At 41.0% G+C, this 9,589-nt stretch overlaps 2 protein-coding genes across 4 annotated transcripts in view; one reads left to right on the top strand and one right to left on the bottom strand.

Annotated features, from left to right (window-relative positions):
* Positions 1 to 972: 972 nt before the first annotated feature.
* On the bottom strand, positions 973 to 5,192 carry ptgr2 (prostaglandin reductase 2). The gene is made up of 9 exons (XM_034857795.1): positions 5,173 to 5,192; positions 4,865 to 4,946; positions 4,635 to 4,753; positions 4,130 to 4,321; positions 3,810 to 3,980; positions 3,226 to 3,435; positions 2,778 to 2,987; positions 2,612 to 2,651; positions 973 to 2,527 (listed from the first exon to the last, which is right to left on the bottom strand). Exons 2-9 carry the CDS (start codon positions 4,899 to 4,901, stop codon positions 2,463 to 2,465), a joined length of 1,044 nt encoding a protein of 347 aa, XP_034713686.1. The 5' UTR covers positions 4,902 to 4,946; positions 5,173 to 5,192; the 3' UTR covers positions 973 to 2,462.
* Positions 5,193 to 5,445: 253 nt separating this feature from the next.
* Positions 5,446 to 9,589, top strand: part of mideasb (mitotic deacetylase associated SANT domain protein b) — a 30,032-nt gene continuing 25,888 nt past the window's right edge. Inside the window, exon 1 of one of the 3 annotated variants that reach the window (XM_034857791.1) lies at positions 5,446 to 5,964. The gene's annotated coding sequence lies outside the window, so the exon portion shown is untranslated. Of the gene's footprint in view, positions 5,965 to 8,399; positions 8,821 to 9,589 lie in introns of those variants that run through there. The other 2 variants (XM_034857793.1, XM_034857792.1) reach the window with 2 other exon arrangements.

Here is a 9,589-nt window from a genome sequence, read left to right as displayed (position 1 = left end):
CATGCAGTTTAATATTAGAACAGCTGCTAGACACTGAGAAAACTAAATTATGTGCACTCTTAATGGAAATGTTTTTACTAACTTTTCCTCCCCCTTCTCTGCAGAAACAAGTATTTTTTTACAGGAGCACTACCAAATGTATAATTCTAGCATAAAGATGGATATTAAAAATGGATGGACTTTTGTTATTGGAGAGTTCTTCTCCAATTACGCTTAGTACCTCTCACAAGCTAAATGTCCACAAGGAGGCAGAATTGTGTTGCATTTCACTCCCAGCCTTTGAATCATGCATGGAATTTTTTTTTTTGCAGGAAAGCACCAAAACCATATCTTGATGAGACAATTGTGATAGTTTAATAATGCTCACTGAATATGTTTAACTATGAATCTGGGTGTGATGGTTCCTTTCTGTACACTGATTTGACTGACTCAGTGTACAGAAAGTGGAGAAAAACAGACATCGACCCCACCACCATTATGTCTCTGAGAAGTATTATATGCGGCAGTTGATACTTGTACTGATGTTCACTTATTGACCTGTTGTGCATCCCCTCCTATGTTCAAACACTAAAGTGTATCAATGAAAAGATCATGATTTTACACCGGCCACATATTTTTCTTGTGACTACTGAAATTGGAGCCAACCACAATTTTATTTTATTAATGGTTTATAGTGCTGTGGAATAAAAATGTTCATTACAGTAAATCATACACATTGTTTGTCTTCACATTATTGTCACGTAATGTCACATAGGAGAGTACAACAAGATTACGGAGCCCATCACTGACAAGATGTTAAAAAAATATATAAGAAGAGTAAAAAAAAAGAAAACAAGAAGGGATTTACTCAATACTGTTAAATAAAATGGAATGCAGAATAAATTTAAAAAATATATATATATATATATATATATATTTTTTTTTTTTCTCCTTTAAAGTCCAATCAGCTGCAATCTTTAACTCTATCTAGCTCTTTTTCCTATGTGTTTGATCTTGGTACACATTTAATAAGTATCCACATCTAACATTTCCTACTTCCTACTTAATGCTTTTAGGATGAGGATATTGGCATTACTTTACTGAAAACTTTGGCAGGGAAATAAACACAGTAAGCATCAGCATTTCCAGCTAGTTATAGCGCTTTAAACTAAAGCAGCTAGTGCATGTAATATTCATCATCTATACTACGAGCATCAGACTTATAGTCGTCGTTGCTGAAGCACTTAAGTTGAAAAGCATGTGCAAACTAAATTATTTAGCTAATGCTACTTTAAAATCTTTAGTTAAAACAGTTTAAGAAGACATTAAATCAGATCTACACAATGTTGAGGATAATGCAATACAGTACAGTTTTCTTTATAAAACTAAGCCATCTGTAATGTTAATTTAGTTTTTTGCTGTATTCTACTGGCGTCAATGTATCTCTTGCACTTTTTTTGTAGCTAAAGCACTTTGGCTAGCAAGCTGCAAAGTTAGCTTGCTAACATATCTTTCATTTAGTTTAACGTTATTAGAGACAATAAATCAAATTTACACAGTTAAGTTCAAAGTTGTATTTCCATTGAGGTCCAGGAGACGTGATAATGATGCTATGAAGATATAAGCTACTTCCAAATAGTTTTTGCAAGCTAACTTTTGTTATTAGCTTGCTAGCCTTTGCTGCGTATTTATGTAGATACACGGACCTTTGCTGAATGTCAACCCCCACTCTCATTTCTTCAGCTCTCCTGTCAATAAAGGCCTAAAAATGCCCCGAAAAAACAATCTTAAAAAAAAGACAATGATGCCAAAGCAGTAAATGGATTATTAACATTAGGCCTACATACATTATATACATAGTTTTATGTAGCAGGTTTGGGCTAGGTAGCTTGCTGAGAAGGCTGGTAATTTGTGTCTTCATTAAGCTAGCAGTGTGTTCAGTTAAGCTAACTAGGTGAGTATGTTGTGTTCTTCAGTGCTTCAGTGACTTAGTTATTTTACCTCAAATCAGACATGTTTTCCACTGATTGGAAGTAAAAGGAAAAAAAGTATTCTACTAAAAGATTTTGTCTTTGACCTTTTACTGGCTTTTGTCAGTTTTGGGGCTCCATACAAGAAGACATCTGCTGATGTCATATTATGGTACTAGTACAGTATGGGCAGTGTTTTTGTAGATTATTATCATTAGCCAGTACTGGAATAGACTACTCTACATTGATTACTGCTACAACAATTTCCAAAAGTCTAATTCAAAAACTATTACATTCAAAACAGATCTAACTTCTAAATTTCAACCGTTTGTTCTCAAGGACACAATTTCAAAGTACAGTGTTTAATTTTTCATTCATGGTTTATAATTGAAATCAACTGGCCTCAGCTAATCAATGCAATATCAAACTACAGTTCATTAAGTTAGTGTTAATGGTGATAGAAAGGCAACTGTAAGTTAATTTCCCAAGGCAGTGCAGCTACAGTGATTCTCTTCACTCCGAAATCTTTATAATTTGCTTGCCAATGTTTCCCCCTTTCATCATAGAGCAAAATGCATCTGCAAGAAAATGAAAAGAATGATTCAACTGCTGTCAAGTTAACACAAAAGTCAAACAAAATGCAAATATTAAAACCCACATACCTCCCATATTTTCGATGCCATTAACCACAGTTTCCAGCACCTGCAGAGTGAAAAGCAAAATTACTAAAAAGGATGTGAAGAGACAGACGGGGAAGAGGCATGCATTTTGCAAACAAACAAGGACAACCACACACTCAACCACACATCATCAGCATTTCCTCCTTACATTGATTTGGCCTGCTTTAACTCGCTGGCTGAGTTCACAGAGGGCAGCTTCTGCTTTGTGCATGTAGTTAAGCACCATAAATCGCTCCCGGGTGATGTTCTTCATTTGCAGGGTTTCCTGTATCTCCTCGCTCAGGGGCGGAGGATACGGCACATCCTTGTTGTACTGAGAGATCTGACCACACAGGATCACATGGCTCCCTTTGTTCATCTGGGGTTGGAGAGGTCAATGTGTGAGATTGAATTTATAAGACCCATCACTCACCGTTGAAGATCAGGAGGAAGCACTTCAGAATCACACTTCTAATTTGCTAATGTATGTAAATTAAGGGAAATAAAACCAACTAACAATTTAAGATTCACACATTTATCACCCAGGTAAACCACAAATGAAAGTACAACATGCATTATGTTATTCTCTGCACACGCAGAAACAACTCAAGCAGTACCTGTGTGATTATAATATCACTGATGGCTCCTCCCACGTTATCAAAGTAAACATCTATCCCATCAGGGCAGTGCTCCTTGAGCCTTGTGGGGACGTACTCTTTACGGTAGTTGACGGCTGCAGAAAAGCCCAGGTCATCCACTAAAGCTCTGCACTTCTCATCAGAACCGCAAATCCCAACCACTCTCACGCAGCCATCCAACCTGCCAAACTGGAAAAATGGAAGCAGGGTGAAATGATATAATCAAGACTAGGATTTGACTTCCTTTCTTTGTGAACTAATCTCTTTTTATGTTAACCTGTGTGGTTCAGGTAGATTAGACCTGCTATCCTGAGTGTGGTTTTTGAAATCTAACAGTTATAGCTTCCACCAACCATCTTGCCTTTATCTTCCTTGCATTTAAGCCCATTCAAAATCTGAAATATTCTTACCCACCCTAAGAAAACTTGGTATACGACAAAGTAAACACGTAGAAAGACTAACATTTTAAGAATACTGTTTCCATGCATTTAGCCAGTATCTCAGATAGCTACATCTGTATACAAGACACTTATTGGACCCAATGTGAAAAATGCTGTAGTTACCTGTCCAGCTATGGAGCCACAGGCCCCAGCTGCACCGCTCACCACCATGGTCTGATTGGCCCCTTGGATCACATTACCCTTCTCCCTTACCCCCAACAGTGCAGTGAGGCCTGTCATGCCAACTGCACCCAAAAAGTAAGACAAGTGCCCATCAACCAACTGTGGGTCAACCTGCAATAGACAACAGCACAAACATTGGTATAAATCATGTCACATGCAGGTAACTTTTAGTTCATGCATGCATTTTAAACTCATTCTCTTCTTTGCAAAAAAAAACTACGGACTATGCCCCAATGTTGACAAACATCAATATGCCACACCTTCTGTAAGACACTTCCTTTCATAACAGCATAGGTCTGCCAAGGCCAGTTGAATGAAGTGACCACACCTCCCTCACTGCAGGTACTGCAGCGGCTGGACTCAACCACGCCGACACCTCCACCATCCACACTCTCAAACAGCTGCCATGGAGCCACATAATCAACACCGGTGTCTTCATTCATTCTGCATCGCTGGGAAGCAAAAACAGATAGATGTGTAGAAATGATGGAGATGGGAAGCTCTGCATGTGGTTTTATGCTTGAGTCTTGCCTTCAACTTTCTGTAGAAAACACATATAGACAAGCTGATTGTATGTCATAACTTTGGTTGTTAAATTGCAGTGACAAAAAGAAGCTTGAGTCCTTGTTTTCTTCACTGAAAACCTTTTGTTTCGTTACTTTAATTTATTCCAGACAGTCTTTTTTTTTTTAAACAGACAATCCTTAATATGCAGAAACAGATACAATAACTTAAAATGTAAGTCAATTCTGACTGTATCAATACCATGTAAGGGTCCACAGAGAGGTAAAGCGTCCGAACAAGAACCTCCCCATCTTTCAGATCAGGTACCAAAGTCGTCTCCTCCAGACGGAAATTTTCAGGAACTGGCACCCCGTTTTTACCTTGATGTATAAATAAGTAGTTAGAGAGGACGTTGGCCATACGGTTGCAGTAATGTTGCAGCACGGGACACAAGACAACAGGTCAACCTTCTGTTATGAAAAGTTTCCTACCGGGCCGTGAGTTGAGAACGACTCTCTGCACCGGCATCCTTGAAAAGTGACGTTAGCCTTCAAATACAGAACGTTACGCCGACTGGCAACAGGCGTCAGGCTCAACGTCAGGCTTTTATGTGTGCAAAGGTCACAGCGTTTAAAAGTGTTAAAAGGTGTGTGCAGCACGGCAAAATTGCCACCAAACTACAAAACCTTTCTAAATACTGTGTTACATTAGCGGACGTGTTGCTTCTGTCGTCTGTAGGCTAGCTAATGTACCAGCAAGTCTCATTGAGTGCAAAGCGAGAGTCTGCCCTGTTACCAACCTCCGTCTTCGTTTAAATTCCGTTAGGCAGATGGACCAATCTTCTGAGAGTCAATTAGCATCTACTTTTTAATTCACTGTTTAATTCAAATTTTTTAAGTGTTTAATTAAACAGTTAGATAGTGACAGTCATGTGACACCCAATGTCGATATGTCTTCTTTTTTTATTTTTAACATGTCTCTTTAAGTTTAGTAGGCAGCCGTTTCAGTTAGCGCATGCGTAATATGTCATATGTCGAATTAGTGGCCAACGTTAGCTAAATGTCTAAGATGTAAATGCTATTGTTAGCTATTTATAGGAAAGTGCGACATTAGATTCCCGATGTTGAATTGTAGGGGGTATTTACTATCTCGCCGGTCCTGGTTGGTCTTTTCCTTCGTGCAGTTGAGCCGTTAAGGCAGCAAAAAGAAACGGTACGCGTCCTCAACAACCTTTTTTTTTTTTTTTTTTTTTATTAATTCAGCTCATCGACAGTGCAGCTATGGAAGTATGTTTAGCAGTGAATTTGACTACATATACAATCGATGTTGCCAATGCAGTCGATCCGTGTCTCATCAAAGGTTGTAAACGTGGGTAGGTCCCAATAGATTGCAGTATTGATTGCTAGCTAAAAGTGTTTCAAAGTGGGAAGTGACGCTTTGTGGAGGAATCTGAGGAAAAAATGAAAAGTTTACGGTTTCGTTAGTAAATCGCTGCCGTTACACTAGCTTACCGTCAACTTTAGCTGCAGCAGGACACCGTCAAAACGGGGAAATGAAGGCGCATATGTGCCATGGAGGAACAGAATGTAATGTAAGTACTGTAAAGGTATTCGCTCATGCATGCCATCTCTGTGCTAAGTGTTTGTGATTTTTGTTCCTACGTTGTCATTAGCCACGTTAATGTGTTGTTTCTAGACAGCTAGCTAGCTCTAACACAGAATAGCGTTATAAGAGCGTTAGCTAGCTTCGCACCTGATCTGACCCCCCCCACCACACACACACACACACACACACACACACACACACACACACACACACACACACACACACACACACGAAATGTCAAATTCCAAGATGGTCCTAGAGGAAAGACACCCATTCATATAGTTACATCACCAGTCAGGTTAGCTAAGATTGTATTATATAGCCTTGATCTTTGCTGTATAGAGAAACAACCCTACTGCATACACCATGTCAACATGATCAGAAGAGAACATGCCTCTAGGGCTGCAGCAACTAATCAGCCAGTTACTTTCTTAATCAATCAAGGGTTTGAACTATAAAATGCCACATTCTTTTAAATTGCTTGTTTTGTCTGATCAACAGTAGACACACTCAAAAATAGTATCTTTACAATGAAATAAAACAGAACAGGGTAGCAAACCTAACACTTTAAGTGGGTAGCCTATGCAAACGTCAGTTTTTGGCATTCAGTATTGGATTATGACCAGTTTCTGAATAATTGTCAGTCTGGCGACTTTTAAACACTATTGGTATCAGCTTGGAGAAAAACATGCATTCAGTTTGACACAAACACATACACCACGATTTCCATGTCATCAGTGACAGACATGTCAGTCCAACTCGACTTCTTGTCAATGGCATCTGTGACTGTTTTCAGGCTTTGCACATTATTCAAAGGGTGGAAGAGAAGAGAAGAGAGAGAGTCTGGGAGAGCCAGACTGCAGTCCTGCAGAGTCTGGATGACACATGCCTGGTCATGTCCAATGCCATGATATTGTACCATTTTCCAACATCTTCCCATTATGCTTGCTTATTTTCACAGCAGACATCTCACTTTGTCATAGTAAAAGCACGAGTGTCACTAATGACAGGATGTGTCCCAGTGAGCTGGGGCAGCGTGACAGTAGTAGCGCCACCCTCACACTGACAATGGCTAAATGAAATTTACCAATGGCATCAATCATTTTATTATTTACACCTGTGCTTTTCCTTTAGTGACGTGTCAGAATGTCTGCTGTGAAAAAGACCTATGCAGTCTTGTGATGATCATCTACATTCATTTTCTGTTTAACAACTAATTGCTACATTAACTAATTATTTAAGCCGGGGGTCTCAAGGTCTTTTAGGCCAAGGACTAAAAGAGAGACATAGTTGGAACCTCCTACATATATTGTATTAAAATTAGCTGCATATTACACTGGGTGGATGGATGGATAGTCACACATTATTTATACATCATATTTTAATGTTAACCGTACATGGGAAAGGCACAGTGACAGTCATGTTAATGTATAGTTTTAGTAAAAAAAAAAAAAAAATCAAACAGTAATTTGGTGTCCCCATGGAGTAACTCTGTGGACCCCCTAAGACCCAGACTGCTTTATACAGATGGATGTGTGCCTCATGAGGACCAGGGTTACTTTTTTATGTAGACTGCATTACATCACTGAGTAGTCCACAGATCGCCTTGCAACATTAAGGCCTGGTTTTACCAGGTAGGATTTAATTCACCCTGAAACTCACACGCACACAGGTTAAGGCCAGATAAGCATTAAGATAATACTGTTTGTAACTATCCTAAGTTAGACGGTATGTCTTTGTTCTTGTAATTTAACAATATCTTGTATTTTCATAATCTGTATGCTGTGTATGTATTTTTTTTTTTTTTTTTTATTCAAGCAAAAATGCCAGACACTATCTGGAATATTGTGAGGATTTGCAGCTTATCTCTGTTTTCTATCATTTAAAGTAAAGATTTAAAGGCATTAGACCTTAAGCATTTTGCACAATTTTCTGACATTTTCGATACCAAATGAGAAATTAAGGAAATAATCGGCAGATTAATGGATTTTTATTTTGATTGATTTTTCTATAATTATTTGGAATCACTTGTTTCATAATGAAAATATCACGAGCAGCGTTACCATAAACACAGTGCGTTTTCATATTCTCCCACACCCTCATGGGGCCTTTCTGTAGCTGCTGCTTGCTGTGTCATGTGCATAAACCACGCATGCATTTCAGCAGACGTTCCGTCTCTAAAAAGACGTGTTTGACTTTGAAAGGAAAGTGAATGGAAATGTGCACTGTGCCGGGTGCGTCCTTTCCCCCTCCGTCCCCGCGGTCCTCCCATATGTGTTGGAATTTCCCGCATGGACTGAGAGGGATCTTGCTCCGTAAATTACAGCGCCTTGCGTGTCAGAGGAAGACCTTTTATGGGCATGGAAGTAGGTGTGGCCAGCGTGGTGGTGGTGATGGCAGTGCGGGGGGGGCAAAATCACAAGACAAGCAAGCAGAGACACGGGGAGAGTCGATGTGCAGCAAAAGGCCGCATAGCCAATGTGAGTTTTGTTGTGCAATCCGATTGCAATAACGTGCAACAGACAGCGGCGGCATCGCGCCCGCGTTTCTGCAGATCGGCGCTGCGTTTCCGACCGGGAAGGACTCTGTTTACGCATCGACCCCGTTTTCCTGTTGACTTTATACAGCAAGGGGGGGGGGGGGTCCGGGGGGTGAGGCTTGAAGGAAAAAGTACCAGTGAGTGAGATCAGCAACATAGCATGAGTCAACCTTGGGGATGTGTGCAGTCATCATCGGAGGTCTGTATTGTGCGGGCCTGCTGCCGCTGCTGGCCGCACAGAGCTGCCCGTGTGCGATCCTGCGTGCTGGGCTGATCTTAGTAGCAGCTTTCACCACACACACAGTAAGTATCGGGACACCCGGGGCTGCAGCTGCGGTGTCGATGACTGTGGCGGCGTTGTTGTTGTTGTTGCCAGTTCATGTTATTGTTGCAAAGTTTTGTTTACCTCGCTGAGACGCACTGCTGTCGACCAAGCGTCTGTAGGATTGTTTCTTCATGTCTCGATCGAGGCGGATTGAGTGCACAGAAAGAGACATGTGACGTACTGACCACCTTTTTGACAAGTTGACCCGATCCAGGGTGTATGTTAGTTTGCTATGCCAGCACACTATTGTCATGCAGGCTGCATTGTTGCAATAGGACATGGCATTAGTGACTGGATAATCCGTTTTCCTCAACAAAGGCTTTCTCGTAAATAGCGCTGAGCTGGCTGGCTGGCCACAGAAAGTGTTGTGGAGGAACAGGGGGGGGGGGGGGGGGGGGGGGGGGGGGGGGGGGGGGGGGGAGCAGGAAGAGTCCTGTTGTAGAAGGACTCAACATGTTTTTCTTCTCATATTTTCTTGTATTTGTCGTCCAATGCACGCTGCGGGCCCGTCGTGCCCGCTGATGTACTAGCAGTGCAAATCGTGCAGATTTAAACTAGGAAACAGCGATGGATTAGGAGCGGCTAATTTCGCTCGACATGTATCTTTAGCCAATTTAACCTGCTACTTTGTTTATCGGGCCAGGATTGTGTAAGGTTGCACTTGTGATGCGTCACCGCGGATGGAGGCTGTTTGATGCACAGAGACTGCCCGCACAGCATGGTCGCCCTGTGGGCACCACTTGTGTT

The sequence above is a fragment of the Etheostoma cragini genome, chromosome 20 (assembly GCF_013103735.1).
Source record: "Etheostoma cragini isolate CJK2018 chromosome 20, CSU_Ecrag_1.0, whole genome shotgun sequence".
In the NCBI taxonomy this organism is placed as follows: domain Eukaryota; kingdom Metazoa; phylum Chordata; class Actinopteri; order Perciformes; family Percidae; genus Etheostoma; species Etheostoma cragini.
Note: the sequence above shows the minus strand (reverse complement) of the source record. Positions and strands in the feature narration are given on the sequence as shown.

What these genes read in the sequence shown, in the direction of transcription:
- ptgr2 (XM_034857795.1), bottom strand. Translation starts at nt 4,901, where the DNA reads ATGCCGGTGCAGAGAGTCGTTCTCAACTCACGGCCCG. An exon ending in TCTCTGTGGACCCTTACATG is followed by an intron (nt 4,322 to 4,634) that starts GTATTGATACAG and finishes TTTGCTTCCCAG; the next exon opens with CGATGCAGAATGAATGAAGA. An exon ending in TGGCATCGAAAATATGGGAG is followed by an intron (nt 2,528 to 2,611) that starts GTATGTGGGTTT and finishes ATTTTCTTGCAG; the next exon opens with ATGCATTTTGCTCTATGATG.